This window comes from Anoplopoma fimbria, chromosome 6, assembly GCF_027596085.1.
Source record: "Anoplopoma fimbria isolate UVic2021 breed Golden Eagle Sablefish chromosome 6, Afim_UVic_2022, whole genome shotgun sequence".
In the NCBI taxonomy this organism is placed as follows: Eukaryota; Metazoa; Chordata; class Actinopteri; order Perciformes; family Anoplopomatidae; genus Anoplopoma; species Anoplopoma fimbria.
In genome coordinates this window covers 3116458-3139154 of record NC_072454.1, presented here as the reverse complement: position 1 = coordinate 3139154, position 22697 = coordinate 3116458, and the positions used below count along the sequence as shown (strand labels likewise).

The following is a 22697-nucleotide window of genomic DNA, read 5'->3' as shown; positions in this document are numbered from 1 at the left end:
ATATGAACACAGAACTAACAAAGGAGGATTTTATCATACATTAGTTAATAATTACAGTTATATTATCACTTTAATAGAAACAACAGTGCCTCAAATAAAGAAAAGCTGATTTTACCAGTCTTTATAACATTGTTTACATTACATTACATTACATTACATTACATTACAGTCATTTAGCAGACGCTTTTATCCAAAGCGACTTACAGGAAGTGTATTCAACATAGGTATTCAAGAGAACTACTAGTCACCAGAAGTCATAAGTGCATCTCCTTTCTTAAACAAGCATCTTAAAGCATAAACCAGAGCAAAAGTATAGTGCAGAGGCAAATTACTACGAAAACAATAATTGCAACAGACTAATACGAATATAATAAGTGCTACAAACTACTACGAATAGGATAAGTGCAGTAAACGAATACGAATTCAATAAGTGCAGCGAACTGATACGAATACAGTGAGTGCAACAACTAATACGCAATCTATCAATAATACAATAGTATGTGTATACTGTGTAATCTATCTTTATTTTGTTGTATAGTATGTGTATTTATTGTCTGTGTAGTTGTATAGTATGTGTATTTATTGTCTGTGTCTGTGTAGTTGTATAGTATGTGTATTTATTGTCTGTGTCTGTGTAGTTGTATAGTATGTGTATTTATTGTCTGTGTAGTTGTATAGTATGTGTATTTATTGTCTGTGTCTGTGTAGTTGTATAGTATGTGTATTTATTGTCTGTGTAGTTGTATAGTATGTGTATTTATTGTCTGTGTAGTTGTATAGTATGTGTATTTATTGTCTGTGTAGTTGTATAGTATGTGTATTTATTGTCTGTGTCTGTGTAGTTGAGCTGCTGCAACACTTGAATTTCCCCCATGGGGATCAATAAAGGAATATAATAATAATAATAAGTGCTATGAGGAAGGCTCAGGGTAGTACTTCTTGAAGAGGTGAGGTTAAAGATGGGCAGCGACTCTGCTGTCCTGACGTCAGTGGGGAGTTCATTCCACCACTGAGGGGCCAGGACAGAAAAAAGCTGTGACCGGGTGGATCGGCCGCAGGGACCTCTGAGCGACGGGGCAACCAGTCGCCCCGAGGCAGCAGAGAGGAGTGGTGGGCGGGGGTGTAGGGCTTGACCAAGGCCTGGAGATAGGAAGGAGCTGTTCCTTTCACTGCCCTGTAGGCTAGCACCAGAGTCTGTAACTGGATGCTCCTACAGGGAGCCAGTGTAGAGAACAGCTCCTTCCTATCTCTAGGCCTTGCGTTATATTGCATATCATATATCCTAACATAGATGTCTAAGTATTCAAATTTTGCAGCACTTAGCATTTAGGCACTTTGTTTAAAGACGTCAGTGTGTTTTCATTAATGCATTTTTTCAGGTTTTCCATATTAATTAAAGATTTTGACGCTGTGAGCAGGATTTGAACCTGCGCGGGGAATCCCCATTGGATTTCGAATCCAACGCCTTAACCACTCGGCCATCACAGCTCCTTTAACCTGAGTTTCCTCTTAATTTGCATACAGTACATAAGATAAATCAAGATTTAGGACTTTTACTTGACTTCATATGCAACACCACTAATAAACAATCACAAACTAAACGAACGACTGAAATCTGGAAGGTTTTCATTTTCGATAATGTCTGTGAAGTAACTATCCATCTAAAACAAGAATAACTGAGCCTACAGCCCACTGATGAAAGTATAGCAATCATTTTATATTTGCAGTATAATGAAATGTTTGTCTGTGGTGATATTTCTGGAATTATGAATTCTATACACACAGAAATGCAAACAATTCTGAAAACTGGAAGCTTCTATCATCAAAGAATTGCCATTGTTTTTGAAGGACAAAAAAGTGGATCTTTTGATTTCCTTTCTGCCATCACTAACATCACAATGATATCTTGTTATGACATATTACGTTATATAACCTGGTGCGAGACAACGTGGTGAGACAAAACCAAAAATTTTCCGCATTTAAGCTTCAGAGATTTTTATATTATTTTGAGAATATGGACACCAATATCAAGCCTGCACTCCATAGATAACTTCCACCAGTGTCCCACTAAATAACTTATTGAATACTTATTCATATAAACATGTTTAAATACTACAAAACAGAAATGCATCTATTGTAGCCAAACATTGATGTATTTAAGTGTCTGAGAAGAACTCAGATATTTGGATATTCTTGAGTTTTTGGGGATTGCTGTCTGTCAACTCCACTACTATAAACTCAGTTTAATTATTGGAGAACCAAACAGAGTCAAACATTTAGGTAATGACCACTGCTGTGTCTTTGGAAGATAATTTAACTACTGTGCATCAGCAGAGGAAAAAATGGCAATGTCAGATAGTTTTTTTTGTAACATTTTTATAGCTGCAGAAAAAGGTCTGCAAAGAACCTGGTGGGAATTCAAATACCACCATATTTATGCCTTCAAAAAACTATAACTTCACAACAAGACTCGATCAAGAAATGATCATAAGAGATCGTTAACTAGAGAAAGTTCTTCAGCAGTTAAGCTGAATCATATCACCATAAACATCCTGATGTCCAAATATCATGACACACGGTTTCTTCTTGACTTTATTGCACAAACATGTAAATGATGCATATTGTTTATCTGATAATACATACTAAATCACTTCATCTGCTTGTTTGTGAACACTCTCTTTAAGTATCTGTGTAGCAAAATAAATGCACATTTCACTGCAGGTAAAGCACATAAAGCGCATTTTTATTTGTTGATGTAAATATATTTACTTCCATATGATTGTCTGTAAGAAAACGTTTCTTTGACCAACACATGATAATAATAATACATCACGCATACAAAAGACCATTCAAAGCCGTGCTGGGTGAAGCAAAAAAAAAAAGAAAAAACATAATACTGCACAGAAACATAACTTAAAATAATACAGTCCTTCAATACCTCTTGATTAAATCATACAGATACATACACAGGTCCTTCATGGTAAGTTATCGCAGCTTTTTTTGCAAAACAGAAAATAAACAATCACTTCCATTGTAAACCAATGCTGCCGTGACGCCACACAAAAAACACATCATCACGTCACGTCACATTTAACAATCAAATGAAAAGTACCGCTCAGTGGTTCCAACAGAAACACACAGATGTAGATAAACATACTGTGAAAGGCACATGTGGCTTTGGCAAAAATAAAACACCCTGATGTTTTTATTTCTTAATGCAGCGGTGGCAAGAGGTTGTGGCCATTTTCAGTTTGGTTGCGTGTCTTTCTATGCGTCGACACTTTGCTATACTGAGTATTCTACGTATCGTCGCTGTATTGCTTAATTTACATCAGCAGAGGTGATCCAATCCAGCTGAACAAACATACACACACACACACACACACACACACACACACACACACACACACACACACACACACACACACACACACACACACACACACACACACACACACACACACACACACACACACACACACACACACACACACACACACATAATTTAAGGCACAGAAGGCTAATTCCCTTAACTCTTTGAAGCAGCCTGAAGATACAATCCTGAATAGAGAAAACAAAAAGGCACACTGGAAAACAGTGGAAAGAAAATGAACAACACATTGAGCAAGCTGATTGGTTGCATTATAAACCCTGCACTGGAACTGGCACTTGACAGTTATATTGCCTTAGCATGTTGATTTAGCTTCACCTAATGCCGTCTGTGTGAACAGGCTGGGGAAAGAAGTCACACATGCTACATGCCCAACGCTGGTTTGTTTGTCAAGTAAGAGTTTGGATTATTGTAGAAAAAGGTGGAGCTGATCGCTAAAATATAATATCTAGGAAGCAAAATATGGAATCCATCAACCACAGTAAGCAAAGGATGAAAAGGTTAGCTGATGGAAGTCAATGTTCAACATTAGATAAAGCATCGTCCAGCAACAGCATGGTTGTAAAACATGTTTTTCAAAGTGCCCAGAAGAGGAACAACTTTTTTCTTTCTTTCTGTCTGAACACAGTGTACCGGAGTAATAAACAGGCTTTGGTCTGTGCTGCTACAGAGGCACGTGATGTGAACTATTTTTTTTTTTACTTGGTCAACCATACTTCAGGTCCATGCTACATGTTGCAGTCCACAGATGAAACCACACACTGCAGGTAAAAGCACATTTGGCCTCGTGCAAGAATATCTCGGATTCTTATCTTAACTTTCTTTCTTTTTTGGGCTCGTACGAGTGAGATTCAACAAACACTCCTAACTTCAGGTAACTGTGTAAAAGAGAAGCTTAAACATGACAAGTGCCACCTGTGTGTAAACAAACGTGCATTCATGAGAAGTGTAAATTAACATAAATAACGCCCCAATAATAGCATATAAGGCTTCTTGTTCTGTCCAATGTGTCCTGTATTGAAGTCCTGCTTTCAAGGATCCATAAAGAAAAGTCGAGAATTTTTAACAGCAACAGCAGCAGAATTAAGAGACCTGTTAAAGACAAGAAATGTCTCATCTGAGGGTCAAACTGTCACTGAAATAAAGAGGAAACGGATCCATTCAAGATGTGTGTCCATACAGCAAGGACATGGATGACTTCGCAAAAGGGTCAAATCATTTAGGCTGTTTATGTTTATATTTTCAATGAATGTTGATATTGTTAGGCTTTATGAATAGATTTAGAATTATACTAGCCAATAATTCAAACAGAATAATGTCAACATATTCATGAAGTGTAATTAAATCGTGTTTTTTTACACTCAAAATTGCTTAAAAGTTAAGAAAATATACAACCCATGAGTGGAAATCTTAAATAACAGCAGACTTATGTCACATAGGTTTGGACCAATGTGTTCGTACCGGAAACAAAATTCAAAATACAGGATAACTGGTGAAAAACGTTCTCCTAAATCACTCCTACGAGCCACTGAAGAACGGATCTGTTCGTACGAGTTGTTCCTGCATGAGGCCGAATGAGTGCAACAGATAGAGAGAGAGAGAGAGTGTAAGGGAGGGAAAGAGAGAAAGCAGTCCCAGGGGTTGTGTTTGCTGCCACCTCTTCTTCACCTGGGTATAGGAGGAAGAGGGGGGGCTCCTCTCTCCTTTTTACCAGAACCTGGAATGAAGCAAAGACACAGAGGAGTTAGATTCCACTATCTTCCACCAGGTGGCACTGTTTCACAGACCAGCTGGCCAGTAGCTGTCTTTACCTCAGAGGGTACTAATCCATTTGACTGTCTGTGTTTCCTAATTAAAACCTGCGTATCAAAATTGTGTAAATATACGAATTGTGCAGCTTCAGTTGATGATTTTCATGTTAAACATAAAAATGTAGTTTATTTTACAGATTGAGAAAATGCAGAAACTTCAGAAAGACTGCACGATAGATAGCATGACAGGGCTCTTTTTCTTAGTTCCTACAAATTTGTAGAGACAAGTTTTGTGTGTGTATGTGTGTGTGTGTGTGTGTGTGTGTGTGTGTGTGTGTGTGTGTGTGTGTGTGTGTGTGTGTGTGTGTTTGTCTTGTGGGGACATAACTCTGATTACACAATCACATTGTGGGGACTTGTCCTTCTTTCAAGGGACAAAATATACCTCCCAATCATTCCGTTTTAGAGTGAAGATGTGTACTGTAAGTCAAGGTTATGTCCCCGATAGTTACGAAAACGTGTGTGTGTGTGTGTGTGTGTGTGTGTGTGTGTGTGTGTGTGTGTGTGTGTGTGTGTGTGTGTGTGTGTGTGTTGTTTGTTGGACTGACCTCTGCCGTCCGACTTGCCGATCTTGCTGGGGTAAGTCTTCTGGAAGGACACGTAGGGCTCAGGTGGAGGAAGGTCCGAGACCGGATGGAACGTGAAGCGACTCTCCCACTCATCTGTTCAGAGAGAGAGAGAGAGAGAGAGAGACGGAGGTCAGTGGGTCCTTGTCCATCACACTGACAAAACTCCCATGATGCACTATTCTTCTGATTTGACACAATGACAACACCGATAAGTAACAAAAATAAAAGGTTAATGGATTTCTATGGTAACAGGAGTGAACTGGTTCGGAGAAACTTGAAGAGAACTCAGTTGAGGAAAGAGAATTGAGTTGGGAAACATTTCTTAAAATTTGTATTTTTGTGCCAAATTGATATCAATTCCAAATTTATCAATGAGAAAGGCTCTCGCATTTAACACCATTCCAATGCATCCATGAACAGAAAAAAGTCAAGTTGTAATAAACTACATAGCTTTATGTATTGTATTTGTAAAAAGATTTAAAAAAATATATGTGTAATCATTTATGAAGCTCTATTTTATTCCAAAAAACAAGAAATCAAAAAATCCATTCTGTGTCAACTACTGAATATACAGATTACAGTTTGATACCTAAGAACAAAGAGTATTTGTTTCTAAAAATCTGTTTAAAATCCCTACAAAGTCCAAGAATATTGTGAACTCAGGAAATATTAATAAAACTTGTTTGATTTTTCTGCTGCAGGACATTTTTGGACCGTCACCTCTTTTATCCACTGCCTTCCTAATCAAACCTTGGTTCAATGGGGTAAAAACAACACAAACTTGGGCCAGTGGGTTCCTCTGCCACAGTTGAACACATCTGAACTCATGTGGTAAAAACAACACGGAGGGAACTGGATTTATTTTGTAGAGACTATGAGAGACAGTCAACCCTCTACAAGGCATGGAGTTTATTATCTGCGTGCTCCTTTACCCTCGTACTCTTACTTACTTGTGAAATATAGTATTCTTTTCTGGGGTTTCTTGTCCCATAAATTACATTTTGTTTTCTCCTTTCCCCACAAATTCTTGCATGAATACTCACAGAAACCTTCATGGATTTTACTCACCCTGTATCTGGTTGTGGTGGGAGTTCTGGAAGCCGTTACCCATGGGTGGTGGAGGAGGAAGGGGCCCTCCGACACCCGGCCGGTCCGGAGGAAGAGGAGGTCTACCGCCGGGTCCACCGCGGGGGGGCTCCGGGCCTGGCCGACCAATGGGAGAAGGAGCGGGTGATGACCTCACACTGCCGCCTCCCGATACACGACCTGTGGGAGGAGGGGGAGGAAGAGGGCCTTTGGAGGTAGAAATAAAAAATGTACATGTTAGCTGATGAAAAGTGATCTTGTTCAGTTGGTTTGTGTGCAGCAGTTACAATTAATCAATCAATCAATCAATCAATCAATCAATCAATCAATCAATCAATCAATCAATCAATCAATCAATCAATCAAGGCTGTTCACCTGTGCGTGTGGAGGACTGGTTCCTTCCGAGAGATGGCGGTCTCTCGTTTGGTGGAGGGGGGAGAGGTCCTGCCCGACCGTGTTGTGGAGATGGAGCAATGCTGGTGAGAAGAAACAGAATATTATACTTAACAATATGTGAAGTAAACATAAAACATGCAGTCAACCTCCTTTACTCCAGCCATCTTTACCATAAACCCAATTTTGTCGGTTTAAGGAAGGGACAGGGATATTTAGGGGGAGATAACAGTGTGTTGAAAGTCAAGAGTGTATAAGGGTTTAGAACATTATGAAGGAAGTATATGAAGTCCATTCCCATGCCCTATTAAATAGGTCTCATAAGTTGTTGCAGCAATATTTGTGTTGACACCATTTGTTACCCAGATTTAGTACAATATTTAACCATTTTTTACCGCTGGAAAAATTGATTTTAATGATCAAAACTCCCTCAAAATACCACATTCAGACACCAAAACCTTGAGGAACACCATAGAAAAAGTCATGCTGTGATTCAGCATAAAAAACAAAGAATTGCATTTTCTGGGGGCGATTGGATGGTGAGCAGCTCAGTTACAGTAACAGAAACTGCTCAGAAAACCTTTATTGTACATGTACCTAGGAACGCCATACGTCCTCTGAATCAGTCTCCAGTTTGTGGATGTAAAGTTTAATGAGGCTGTGATCATTCCAGAGGTCACAGCAGGTCATTTTACACAAACGTGGTTTCACCACAATAAAATGGCTTCTATCGATACTAATATCATAACACATTAGGTCCACAGGAGTCTCAGCTTTCCAGTCAAACCCAATTAATGCAACTCAAAGACTTTTTAGAAACCCCAGCATGCAGAAATAATCAAATAAACAGTGTCATGCAAAAAAACCTGCTTGGTTTCGATCGAAAACGTCATGGGATTAGCGTACAGTGAACATGTCTTTAAACGTTCAAATATATTGCAGTGAGAGGTCAAGTGGCCTCTGTGGATATGGTCATTGTAGTTTTTCCCTCGCCAAAATGTAGCCAAACTCCGGAGTGTCATTAAGCCTCCTTCCAGCCAAGCTAGCATGACATAGTTGGTTCCAATGGATTCACTCTTAGAGCTAAAGCCTCTGAATGACAGTAAAGTCTGCCACTTACACCAGCGTCCACAAGAAAGAGAAGAAATTAAGCAGATCTCTCTACAGAAAGGGAGAAGCATTGTGCCTTTTTTCTTTTGAAATGTGAAGAAGAAACAGTTTAATTCAAATACACAGAATTAAATTTGAGGAAGGATGTGCATCGCCTTCCTCTGCAACATGTTAACAGAGAACAAAAAGATTTTTGCTTTAAACAGGCCCTATTATGCTATTTTCCGGCTGCATATTTTTATCTCCAGTTACAGTTACAACATGTTTACATGCGTTAATGCTCATAATCCTCCTTGTTTTTCTCATCCTGGCTGTCCTGCAGCACCTCTTCTCACCCTCTCTCTGAAATGCTCCGTTGTAGCGCTTGCTCCTCCCTCCAGAAAGCAAAGTCTGCTCTGATTGGTCAGCTAACCCGCTCTGTTGTGATTGGTTAACGTTTCACATTTAAAAAAATTGTTCCTCCAGAGCTTCAGCTCCGTCTCTCTCTTTTGTTGTTTGAGGGCCAAATTAGTAGCCGGAAGGAGTTTTACGTAACATTGTGACCTCATAAAGTTACATTATGACCTCATAAAGAGTTACAGAAGTGAAGGAGAGAATTCAATGGAGCCGTTTCAGGAGCTCAGGAGCTTCTGAGGGGGAGGGTAACTCCTCTGGGCGTGGACTTCAGGTTTTACACTCTACGGACCTTTTACATGTAAAAAAAAAAATATATAACACACTAAAGAAGAGGGAAAAAGTAGAAAAGCATAATAGGACCACTTTAAAAATCAGTGTCTGGCTTCAATGCAACTAAACCATTATCATTTAACAAATATATATATACTTCACCAGTACCTGTTGAGTGACAGGTTCCTTTGGGGCAGACGAGGGGTGCTGTGGTCGTCCCCTCCAGCGGGGGAGGGCGGGAGAGGAGGGGGGCCCGGTCGTCCCGGCGGGAGAGGTGGCGCACCCCCACCGACTGAGGGACGAGAGGGGGAGGAGGAAGAGACCGAGGAGGAAGGCTTGGAGTTGATGGAGGGAGGGGGAGGGGGCACATCGCGGGGCATAGACGGGCGATGACCTCCAACGGGTGGCGGTGGGGGTCGGTCGTCAGGAAGCGGAGGCCTCCCTCCAGCAGTTGGCGGAAAGGAAGGTCTGCTGCTGTTTGGGGCTGGATGAGGAGGTGCAGAGAACCCTGGTCTTGGCCCAGCTGAGGAGCCTCCTGGTGGGGGAGGGAGAGGTCCGTGCCTCCCTGATGGAAGACCACGAGGTGTTGGTCCAGAAGACGGGCTGGGCCTGGGTCCGCCAGGGAGGGCTGGCGGAGGAAGTCCTCCACGAGGCTGGAAGCCCTGGTTTGGTCGAGGTGTGCTGGGTACAGGAGGAGGGGGGCCTCCCGGAGTGTCTTGTCTGGATGAGAGACTCGGTCTACCCTTTGGAAGATCAGGGAAGCTGCCACGGCCACCAGCAGGGGCTCCTGGGAGCTTAGGTGGTCCAGTTGAGCCTCCACCCCCACCGAAGGGGGTGGGGCCACAAGAGCGACCTCCTGGGGGGAGCACCGGTCCTCGGCTCGGTGCTGAGTCTGGAGGGGGAGAAAGGGCAATTATAAGAGGTGTTACTGTGTTGTTCATGAACATCATCATCCAGAGTCGATCATAAACAGTCGCACTCATATTCACACTGATATGGACCGTGTGAGGAAACCGGATCGTCATCGTCACCGTGATAACATGCAAACCTTAATTTACAATTTATTTAATAATTGTTTTTACCATTTCTACCACTGCTTCCTGCAGACCTCAGTTTTGGCATCCCTCCTGCAAACAGGCCTCCTAAACCAGCACCTCCGCCGCCGCCGCCGCCACCTCCGCCACCACCGCCACCGCCTCCTCCTCCTCCTCCTCCTCCTCCTCCTCCTCCTCCTTTAGGTTCTAAGGCAATAAACAAAAAATAGTAAATAATGTGTTGCACTGTATATAAAAACACACTAAAAAAAGTGGACGAAATAATAAAATAAAATTTAAATTAAAAAGAAATAATAATAATAATGATAATAACAAAAAAAAACATCAGATAGGATTTGTGCAACTCTTAACCAAAACTATTACGTATTAGTAGTATATAGTACATCAGGGCAGTCCCACATCACATGTCATGTTTCCCTGCTGCTGTTTTAAAGCCATTTGACTAAGTAAGTGTCACCAACCGGGCTACATGTCTCTCTGTTATCAAAGAGGTCTTGACTTACTGTCCAGCAAAGGTCCACTGCGGTCACAGGTAACGGTTTTCTTTAATCTAGATCCACCACAGATGTCGGACAGCAGAGCGGACCTTCCATTTTGATCTGAGCGGTTGAGAGATGGCTTCTGTGTGTTGGCCTGAAACAGAGACAAACATTCACTGAGACAGAGTAGAGGTACAAATCCATGTGCAATAACCCGGTAACTTTAAATTCAAATTCTTTGATTCTAAATGATATACAAACATCTCACCTTCCTCATGTTCATAAAATATCGTCACAACCTTCACATATTTATTCTAGCAGCTTGCACACAGCATCATTGCACTTGTATCTACATTTCATTGTCATTGTTTTTTGTGTTTATGTATATACTTGTATTTACATGTTGTACATAATAGTTAAATGTTTACCCTTTGTTCCTCTTGGATCTCCTTGTATTTTCGTTTTGTTTTAGTTGTCTGTTTCTTTGTATTAGTGAGCGGAAGAAACCGGAGTCAAATTCTATGTATGCGTAATAAAGCCGATTGTGATTGTGATTCTGATCTCATGATTGATCCACTAGATGTCTCTGCTGAGCAGGGTCAAGAGGACAGCTGCTGATCTAACTGGGTGGAGAAACCGACAGACAGAAGGACTTACAGAGGAAAAGGTGGGTGGAGGGGGAGGCCCCGGGGGTGGTGGGGGAGGAGGGGCTGGCATCTTCCTCTCTCCACTTCACACGGTGTGCACTGGACGCTGCACCCTGGAGGACGAATCAAACACAAGCTTTGTTAAAACAAAACAAACTGGAGTCTGGGGTCCTTGAGACAGTTCCACGGTGTCCCCAAAAAACAAAAGTTGACATCCACCCACAGTGCACACACAGACACAACAAAAAGCTTCTCAGTAGGACATCTCTCAAGCAAACTCAAGTATGCGACCCATATTTAGCTAACGGCACTAAATATGTGAGCTAAAAGGCTGGAAGCTACATTTCCTTTTAAGGCTACTAGAAGCATCTTATTGTGTTGAAGTGAAAACAAAGTCGACACATGTTGTAAACAGGAAGCAGTTGTCACCATAGTTATTTCACTTCCTTTAATGTGTCCTCTTTGAGGAATGGTTCGCTGAATATAGATGCACATTCTGTGTTTTTTTTTTTACTTTAACTCGCTTGCTCTCCACAACTCAGCTCCACTCAGGACTTTCTAGCTCATGAAAGAGTCAACATGGCGGCAAAGGTCAAAGGTTCAAAACAACCCTTGAGAAAATGTATAGGAGAGTGTCAAGAGATGGTATGCCCCTTTTCCTCTGTTGTGGCTCGATTTTGTGGTCCTGAAATGCATTTATTTAATGCATAAAACGGCGGTTGGTTGTCGATAAAATAGGCAAAGCAATATTCCAATGTAATCATATTTTCAAATTTCAGGGATTTGAAACAATTTTTTAATTCTTGCAACTATTGCACAACTATTCACAATAAAGTGAACTCCTGGAGGGACTGACGGTACAGATACAGTAGAAATAGCTTGAACAGAAACCATTAAAATGCTTAGAATATGTGATGAACAGCATCGTAATCACTACAACCAGCTGATAATGACCACACAGGGCAATGACAGACTTACAATAAATGTTTCGTCGGACAGGAACTTGCATGTTAAGTTCCCTAAAACAAAAATACGCTGTATATCTTTAGTTCAGTTTCAAGGCCAGATACCCTTTTTCTTACAAACTATCACACAATGCATTGCTGTTATGTGAAACAAAACCTGCATTGATTGGCCACTCCAAAAAGAAAAGAATATACACAAATTGAACAGTCTGCTAAACCCCATTACTGAGATGAAAAGAGTCAGATACTGCACTTCCCCATCTGCCAACTGCATGGCCTAGTATACACGCCAATACACAGGACTTAAGAGTAGCTATTTAGATACTTCTCTATCACCAATTCTAATAAAAGGGTTTGGATTGAAAGCTTTGAGGTCAACGAAAAACACATGAACATGATAGAATAGTGACAACTGTAATAGTGATCTTTAAGTGACATAGATGCAAATGTAAATACTCTCTCACTTGGAAAGGACTCTCGCTGCAACAACAGGCTACATCATTAACTTAAAGCTACTACAGGGAAAAACATTTTGTGTTGATTTTAGCGGTCCCTTTGGACAAAAGCGGTAGTGTTACTGAGCACCAGAGTCCCTTTAGAGAACATCTTATTTTACTGCAGCAGGGTCTGACAGTCTGCAGGTAGAAATATCTGGTGAACCTGCGTGCCGAATATAGTTAATCTAAATCGTTAATCTAATTAAGCGAGAATTGAAACAGACGAACTTCTCGCTGATAATCTTGTTTACTTGAAATGGTTTCATAACCAGTCAAAAGTTCCTTAAAGTGACTTTAACCTGTTTTATGTAACCATCTGCACTAGGATCATAGAGGTTATTTCAGGTGAAACGCCATCAAACATATATGAAGCATTTTACACACATTCAAATTCACAACGAAATCCGCCCGTTTCCCTTCACCCACACACACACACACACACACACTCACACACACACACACACACACACACACACACACACACACACACACACACACACACACACACACACACACACACACACACACACACACACACACACACACACACACACACACACACACACACACACACACACACACACACGATCCTCAAGGGGCCTCTTACTTCCTGTATGCTGCTGACAAACAGGAAGTCACCACGCGGCTCCAGCAACGCAGCCATCCGGCTGCTTGGATGAAGATACCTCTACATTTAAGCTCTGCATCATTTTGACGATCTCCTCATCCCTCTCACTTTCTTTCTCTCAGCCGTGCATCACTCTCTCGTTCTCCCTCACACTGCATTTGTTTAGCACCCCTCTTTGCCTCCTTCCTCCTTATATTCGCTCTATTCATCTATTGCATCCCCCATCAGACGTTGTTTTTCTACCAGTTTTGTCACAACTCTTGTTATCTTGTAATCTCAATTGTTCCTGCGTGGTTCGTCACCTTCAACGTCTCAAACCGAAAACTGATGTTGAGATTTTGTTTCCCTGTAACGTCTTCCTCTGCACCTCCTCTGCTGTACTCACTACAACGTTTATGCTGTATCAAAACAACAGAAAAAACTGAACAGAAGTTCTTGCATGACATCAACGAGTGAGATGTTGACTCAGGCCTGAACATCCAAATACAACCAGGTTCTTTAAAATGTTTGCAACACGTAAACTTGACAAGAGCGGTGTTACATTTTGTTGAGCATAAACTCAATAACATCCACTACTTAAGTATAATACTAACAACAAATGTACTAAAGATTTGGAAAGAATTATCATGAGGAACATGCTATGAGACCTTTTGAGGAAAATATTTCAGTGGTATACCAAATATAAACTCAAGTTATTTTCGAATACTTGTAGAAAAACGGGAGCTAACTATTGTAAAATATCATTTTCTTGCAAATAGTGAGGTTCAACCGACATGCAAATTCATATAGATATTCATGGTCCCCAGAGGATGAATCCTAATAACGGTGGTGATCCCCTGACTTTCTTTTCTTTAATCAAAGATGGGTAATATTAGCATGTTAGCATTCTCATTTCCAGCATGTCGTCGTGCTATTAGAACCATTTGGCTAAAGGCCCCACTGTGAATAAGTCGAGCCTCACAGAGCCTCAAGCACGGCTTAAAGTAGTCGTGCTGAAAGTGCCAAGATGTCTTTTAGCTAAAACATTCGGTGCAGTATGTACAATAGTGTTGCCAAAAATAACAAAGAGCAAATACATATAAATAGGCTTTCTACTCTGTCTTCTTGCCAACTCCGAGTTCATACACACAAGCACGCACACACACACACTGCTATTTATCTTCCAATAAAAATCTAATTCATGCCTTCAATTTTTCCGTGGTATCGAAGATTGCATCTAGTATCAATATTTTTTTCTAAGTAGGATATTCCAGTGTTTACATAAAAACACTAATCTATAAATGTGAAGTATTTCCAAACTGCCTCGGTTATTCTAGTGTTTATAACAATCACCATAACGACAGCTGTGGACTACATAGACTAATGTGCTGCTTTTGATGACACTATCAACATACTAACCCGAATACAGAATGTTCTACATAATAATAATAGTAATAATTCATGGCCCTGTTCAATGAGGTCTTTATGAAGATAAGCTGTTTACATTTATCCTTCATATGTCAATCATTTCCCAATATAGACCCTGATGGAAGGAAGCCACAGGGAATAAGCTGCATCACTGAGTGAGGGCCAGTAAACAGGACGGCATGCACAGAACGCCTCGGTACTCGAGCTCAAACAAGCTTTACTTTTCATGGAGGCTGGGAATGTGTTAATAGTTTGAGAAAGTTAACATTTTATATTATAATTACATGAAACATAAGCGTACTGTTATGGATATAAGGTTACATTTTGAGGCTCGAACATGTAAAGGCTGCTCGTGGAGCACTTTCTAAGAGGTAGCAGAAATACACTTGAAATATATATAAATAAATGCACCACAAGTCAACAGAGCCTCAGGGTTGTTTACTTAGTGGGACCAACAGCCCAAGAACCCATGAATTCAATTTATGATGATACAAAGCAGAGTAAAGTCATTTGTGAACCAGCAAATATCCATCAATAACTGTGAAGTCCTATTTAAGTTAAGTTAAATGAATCAACCGTCGTCCTGGGAGGTTTTTGGCTAAAGAAGACAAACTTTAGCTGAACAGGAAAATGTCACTCACCGCAGAAACGTCTGCACAAAAGCTGGCTGTTGAAAGCCGCGCTGGCAGATTTAAAGATTTAAAAAGCCAAATGCACATGTGCACGTTTCCACCGTGCTGACAACTGCAGATGTTTCTGTTTGACCTCCTCCATGACTGAACCCTCTGTGGCAGGGAAATGTATCCCCATCACTGTATGCAGACCGTACTTACTTTAGTGCATGATGAAATATATTTAAAGTTATGTAAGTGGCTTTCACAGTTTTGCTCTAATGCAGCACATTGACTGGTTTCCTGCAGCAGTGATGAAATGACTGAAACAACTGCAGACCAGCAGAAGAAGTGACTGTAATGGAAAACCCCCTGCATGTTGTTGTGCATCTGACAGATGTCATTTTCACACTTCACAACTTGTGCACGGTTCTTAAAAAAAACCAGCAATGACTACAAACTACAAAACTGCAAAACTGCGTCTATTTATGAGCTGACAGTCAGCAGTTGCAACGTGTGCTGATGAGAAAGAAGCAGCTCGGAGTGAATGCAGGAAAAAATAAATCAGCTTCCGTCAAAGGAAACCGGCCTGTTTGTTACACAACCTATCTCTCACACACAGACACACAGGCTAATATTAGCTTAGCATGCACAATGCCTCCTTTGACGGACAGAGAGAGAGAGAGTGAGAGAGAGAGTAGTAGTAGAGGGAGATATGAGGGTGAGGATCCTTTGAAGGGACACCGTTACACACACACACACACACACACACACACACACACACACACACACACACACACACACACACACCACACACACACACACACACACACACACACACACACACACACACACACACACACACACACACACACACACACACACACACACACACACACACACACACAATGATGCCCACATATGTTTCAGTTTACAAACGGCTATTAAAAGGCGTCTTCATCCGGCCTCTGCGCCTCCTCCTGCTCCTCCACCTCGTTGTGCTCTGTTCACACTCTGAGAGCGACAAAACGGCCAAACGTGGACGGCTAGATTGTCTCTGAGTCGGCGTTTATTTGTTGCTGAAGAGCCGTTTTACATATTTATGTCAGTACGTAGCACTGAGAAACTGGCAAAACAGTGGGGGTTTTTTTAAGATGGTATAGGTTGAAACATAAACATATGATTAAGTGATGCTTCGCTGCCTGATTGGAGCGTGTGAATCGGCTAAACTAACAGTGTGAGTGTCAGCCGTCATTTCTGTTGTTATGTCGCTAATAGTGTGAATGTAACATGAGAGCTACTGCACACACACACACACACACACACACACACATTGAATGCATTATCTCAACATAGCAGGATTGTTGTTTTTGTCCTTTCCCAAACATTGCACATGGATAAATTCAGAAGCTGAATAAATATTCTGATAATTAAATACTTTCATACATTTATGATTTGATGTATTTCACACTTTGGATACTATTTAAAGTTTAAAAAACAAAATACTTGCATTTTGGTAGCCTGTTAAGTGAAAACAACATAAACAACTTCTGTGTGTCCCAAGGTATTTGTTGGCTTATTGGAGGAAGGTAGACAGTAAATCCAAATTGGTTTGTTCACACTGGAAAAATCACACTGCTTTTGACGTAAAGCCATGTTTCACATCGACGTCGGCTGCAGCAGTGTTTACTGACTAGTGGGCAAAAAGAAGACATTTTGGTAGAATATGGATAATAAAAATAAAAAAAACAGCAGCTGAAGCGCAACTATATATAAGTATATTCTTAGAAGAACAACGTGTTGTGGTTGTCACAGGGGTGATGGTGGTGGTGGTGGTGTGGGAGTGGCTGTATCATTAAGTGGAAACCTCCCATCACTTTTGACTCAACTCAACAGAAGCACTCAGACAGCTCAATGCTCAACATGAAGGTCACAGAAACCACAACACAGGTCAAACACACCTCGGGTAATGCAACAGTTAACAACGTAAAATTCCTCCTTTGGAGATCATTAAGAAAAAATGAATCGTGTTGCAAAGTTTAAAATCTGTCTGTGCACATGAGTTTGGTGAAAAGGAACATTTTAGACATTTTGAATAAAGCCCAGGGTAGTAATAAATGTGTCGGCTGTGCAGGAACAGTGCTGAGTGGCTAAGCTAACATCCTGTGGTGTGTTCACATGCACTTGCTCTCTCTCACATACACACACATGCACACACACACACACACACACACACACACACACACACACACACACACACACACACACACACACACACACACACACACACACACACACACACACACACACACACACACACACACACACACACACACATGCACACACACACACACACACACACATATGCACAGCAGCTGTATCTGGCAACAGATGTGGCTCTATTGCTGTTATTTTAGACTACGACTCAGCAGGTTCATTTTAACTTTTGAACATTCTTCAAATAAAGAAATTAATGCTGAATACATTTCGTGACGGAAACGTTCACAGATACAGGAATATAGACAAAGATCTTTTTTTCTCTTCTTCTTTTACCCTGTATTGTCGTATTGTAAGTATTTCCTTGTTTTTATTGGATTTTCTTGTTTGATGATTTTGTGTGCTCCTTATTGTCAGCATTTTTGTTGCATTTTTCTAAATCAAAGCTTAGTTTTCTTTTCTGTTAAAGTTTGTGTTTCTCCTTAATTTGAGGGAATGTTGGTTGAAAACGCTCGTGGCTTCTCGACCCCTCCTGACACCTTTTTTATTATCATTATCTGGATTTTTTGCATTCTTATGTGTGTGGAAACAAACCCAAACAGCCCCCCTCTTACTTTGTGTCACTCTGCACAAAATGCGAATCATTTCTTAAGTCCTGTTTTGTGAGATTTTTTCTAGTGGAATGGAAACGTTTAACGTTAACCTTCAGTAATTCTGAATATTTACAAGTCAATTAGCTGGTACCCCTGAGGCACATCTAGATTACCTGCTCTTCTCATGTTTCGTCTTTCTATCCATCTAAGGTGACGAGCCAGAAGGGCTAAATAAATACCAACAAGCAATATATTATGCACTGTGTCGAATCAAATCAATTTCAAACACGATAAAATAAAACACCGTACTTGTCCACATAACATCTATCAGCTAATGTCTCTTATGTAAAGAGATGTTGGGTAACAACATACCTTCATATCAACATACAATTAATTACCCTTTAGTCTGTGTATCTGCTCTTAATACTGCCACAAACACTGAAAATATACTGACAACAAAATGATTGAGAACTAAATCAATAGAATACGTTATTTTCTCGAGAGCGATACTGTTCAGTCAGCTGACCTTGACCTCTGACCTCCCTGAAGGTTGTGGAGGGCTAATTAAGAACCGTCGCCTAAAAGCCTGACTTCAAAAAAAAAAAATCATCAAACCGAAGGACCCAGCAGAGTTTTGCAAACTATTTGCCAATGAACAGTAGCTAGCAGCATTAGCTCCAATAGTCGCTAAATATAGTAAAAGAGTTGGCTCGTTAGCAAAACTGACAGCCCATCCCTTCAGGCCTCCTCCCAAAACCTCCCCCCACATAATTATCATAACGAACATGACTACTGTTAGTTCTGCATGTGCAGAGAGGCTATGCAGTCCTGCAGCAGCCACAGATACCGTTGTTTATTGTGTTATTTTGTCAGAAAAATTGTTTTTAGAGAACATTACCAGCTCTAGCTTTAAGGACTAATGATACATCACGTTGCTATAATCACACTAACACATTAACAAGAAGGAAACCCTGCTCAGTAGTAGCTCTAAATAATGTTAAGGCCTCTACTCCATGCTCAAAATATACCTTTTTTATATGGGTTAGTATTTTTTTTAAATACTGACTGCATTTTTGGGTGGAAAAATGACTATGAATAGATCATCAAAATAGCTGCAGATTAATCTTCTGTCAATCAGCTAAAAGGATTTATCACCTCATTGTTTAGGCCTCACACAGAGGAAACACATTCACTTTGTATTAAACAAGACTGAGCTGGAATCCTCTGATAAAATGCAGATATTCATTCAAATGAAAAGTACTGTAACTTTAGTCACCAAAAGACACCAAAAACTACAACATGGAGAAAACCTCTCAGTGGTTAAAAAAAAGGAACAATAAATGTCACTACTTACTCAATCTGTGTCCATAGAAGAATCAGCAGTATGTTCAGAAGACAGTAGAAGAAGCACCTGAGTTCATTCCTCATAAAAATACAAAACGTGAAGAGCAGCCACATACAGCTGAAAACAGAGAAAAGCGGAAGATTAGCGGCATCCGAAAATCTTTTTTTAAACAAACACTGTGCTGTGTAGAACTTCTTGATTCCTCTTCCTCTAAACTGACATCTCACATTCTGAGAAGTCCCACTTCAACACAGTCAAACCTTATATACAGCACACCCACACTTCCTCTTTTTCAGTTCCCCACCTGAGGGAGGAGGGGGGGGGGGGGGGGTGAATGCAACACCGTTTAACAAGCTGGAGAAATATTAATCCACCACATTTCATAAATCTGTGGAGATCATTTCAGCCCTTCAGGAAACAGTGCCACTAAATATAAAACGAGATTCAGAGAAAGACAAAAATAGAAAACTTAACATCTGTTTTACATCAGTTTTTGTTTTGTTGGACATACTTTTCTGACACAAATTGGTCTAATTAGTGACAAATGCGTAGAATCAAACACAGCAACTGCTTGCAAACTATATATATTGTTTAATGCATTAGCATAAATAATAATTGACCTTCATTTTTGTAATGCGTCAGTATCCACATGTTTAAATACACACCCAATGTATGAGTTCATGTCAAAGTGATATCAACATTTTCTCAAGTACATTTTGTTTGCTTCCAACAGCTCCACTATCCACAGGCATTTAATTAGTGTACAATGACAGATAATTCAGTGTAGTTGTTGTATCAGAGGATCACAGTGTGAAAAATCCACCATCTACTGAAAAGTCAGTCTGAGATCATGATTGGTGGTCGATTACAAACCGCACTTCCTCTGTAAATTCTGGAAGTGGAAAGAAAAGGAAAGCCCCTGATGAGGAGAGGAGTGACTCTGAACTCATTTGTGTTTAAGCTTGAGAAACAGTGGCAAGTTTATTTTGGAGCGTGGGTGAAAACATGCATGGACTGACGACCACAATGGAGAAGTAAAAGATAAGTGGGGGGGGACAAATGCGGAGGCAAGATGTGGAGGAAATGAGGGGATGGATGAGAAGGAATTCACAGAAAAATCACAGAAGCACATGAGCGTAAGCCGCCGTTTCAGTTCTGTATCGTGCACTTTGCAGTAAATTCCATTGACTCCTATTTAAATGTGTCACCTATATGGAATTCATTCACCTTTTCTTCCAAATGCATAGACAAACATAAAAGCAAAGCCATCTGTTATTATTAGAAAATGAAGAACGGCTTCTGTTAGACTGAAAAGTGAATTGATCCCAGCTGCCTGAAGCTGCTGGACGTAACAGCATTAGGGTAGCTCCACAGCAGCCACTTCCTGTGCTCTCAGTGTCACACTTCCTGCCTCGCAACACACAGTCAGCGGCGGCCTGCCAAACCCCGCCGCCGGCCGCGCTTCAATACTCTCTTCCTTTGTATCCTCTTTCCAGCCAACAAGAGCTGCTTCTTAAAGAGGCACCTTGGATTTTATCCCCCTCTACTCAGCTGTTTTTCTTTACCAGGCTCCAGTGAGGAGGAGGAGGAGGAGGAGGAGGAGGAGGAGGAGGAGGAGGAGGAGGAGGAGGGGAAGGAGCTGGAGCTGGGTCTTCGGTTAACCATAAAAAAAAAAAAAAAAAAAAAAAGGGCCAGTGTTCCCCACAGAGGCCTTTGCAATTGGATACTACATCACGAAAAAATCTGCACATAGCTTTGACACAAAACAAATGTGCAACAGGAACTTTGTGGGACTCCATATATTCGTCACAAGAGCCTTTTGAAATAATATCAGGTGGAACTGATACTGTTAAAATGACTCAGAATGAAACAAACACAAAAAAATATATTTCTCAGAAATCTGTATTGTTTCCTGATTCACTTATTGTAATCTTTTGGCAAGATTGTTCTTAAAACTTTCATGTAAATAAAGCCCCAGTGAATTTGTATTTTAACAAGACAGCCCAAGTGCCAAACCTTTAGATATTCTTCCTACCCAGCTCAGAAACACCTTCCATAACAATGCAATGCCATGGAAATATAAGTGTCTTCAGTGTCTGTGGCTATTTTTCCCTTTTGCTGAATTGCATTTCTTTTATAGTGTGATGACTGAGAGATGCCCTTACCGGATTACACCACGCTGTCTTTACATTCATGAATCAGCGAATCAGACTGCAACTAAAGCAAATGAATGAATAAGTAATGCTTTAAAAAGGCACAGTGCAACATTATGGGAAATCTGCTCCATCACTTCCTGGCAGAGAGTAAGATGAGAAGATTCGAGATCAGTCACGACTTCACAATTTGGGTTTGTATGTTAATAAAAAAAACAAGATACATGTTTGTTGGTGAGCTATAGAGATGATGGTAAGCGGCTAGAAGTTTCCCCCCCAGTCTTTTCCAGTCTTTGTGCTAAGCTATGCTAAACCGTCTGCTGGCCATGATATGAATGGAATTGATCTTCCCATCTAGATCTCAAGCAGAAAGCAGAGGTGAATTTCCCAAAATGTCAGTAAAAACAGTAAAAAGGGTATTCCTTATGGACTCAAACTAAAAAGATCCCTCTCAATCACCATTTGTGACCTTCTAAAAGTTAGTTGTGGTGTCTGTCTCTGCCCTCTGCATGGATCTCCTCTTCTTTCTAGTGTTCTAGTGATGTTTCTGGTTGTGAACCTCTATGAAAACCCAGCGTTCAGGTACCAGATCGTAAGCATGCATCCACGAAGAAGCTGCAAAAATGGTGACCAAAATGCAAATAAAGTGGAGGTGAAACGCCAAGCGGACAGAGCCCCTTCCGAAACCAGAGTGAATCTGGGGTTGGCTCTCTCCCACCACCAGCCCGTTTCAATGTTGGTCTTACAAACCACAACCGACAAATGCTACTCATTCTGCCTCTAACAAGGGTCTGATGTCACAATTTGAATTTCAGGCAGAAGAAAGGTCACTTGCAGAGGTGTTGCAGATGAAAGCTGCCCGAAATGTTGAGGTGTCAGTTGCAAAACACTGAATGATTATGTTCTTGGCCAAGGGTAAAAATATGACTTATCATAGCGTCTCAGACCTATTCATCTCTAGTCCATCAAAACTGCAGCCTGGTGTTGCAACAGGAACGGAGTTGTGTCTCAATATTTTCTATATTTCCTCTTTGTTGCTCATTGACATCAACAACACCATCAGTCCCATGTGTC

The 22697-nt window shown here is 40.8% G+C and overlaps 1 protein-coding gene and 1 non-coding gene across 4 annotated transcripts in view; both read right to left on the bottom strand.

Moving 5' to 3' along the window:
• Nucleotides 1-1406: 1406 nt before the first annotated feature.
• trnas-cga (transfer RNA serine (anticodon CGA)) lies at nucleotides 1407-1488 on the bottom strand. Its single transcript has one exon. It is a non-coding gene; the product is annotated as a tRNA-Ser (tRNA).
• Nucleotides 1489-2579: 1091 nt separating this feature from the next.
• Nucleotides 2580-22697, bottom strand: part of wipf1b (WAS/WASL interacting protein family, member 1b) — a 23228-nt gene continuing 3110 nt past the window's right edge. The window contains exons 2-10 of one of the 3 annotated variants that reach the window (XM_054600448.1): nucleotides 19480-19587; nucleotides 11218-11320; nucleotides 10585-10714; nucleotides 10109-10267; nucleotides 9195-9918; nucleotides 7233-7333; nucleotides 6840-7064; nucleotides 5751-5864; nucleotides 2580-5108 (exon numbers count right to left, since the gene is read on the bottom strand). In XM_054600448.1, coding sequence (XP_054456423.1) covers nucleotides 5056-5108; nucleotides 5751-5864; nucleotides 6840-7064; nucleotides 7233-7333; nucleotides 9195-9918; nucleotides 10109-10267; nucleotides 10585-10714; nucleotides 11218-11277 — 1566 coding nt within the window. In that variant the 5' untranslated portion in view covers nucleotides 11278-11320; nucleotides 19480-19587 and the 3' untranslated portion in view covers nucleotides 2580-5055. Of the gene's footprint in view, nucleotides 5109-5750; nucleotides 5865-6839; nucleotides 7065-7232; nucleotides 7334-9194; nucleotides 9919-10108; nucleotides 10268-10584; nucleotides 10715-11217; nucleotides 11321-15345; nucleotides 15644-19479; nucleotides 19588-22697 lie in introns of those variants that run through there. The other 2 variants (XM_054600449.1, XM_054600450.1) reach the window with 2 other exon arrangements.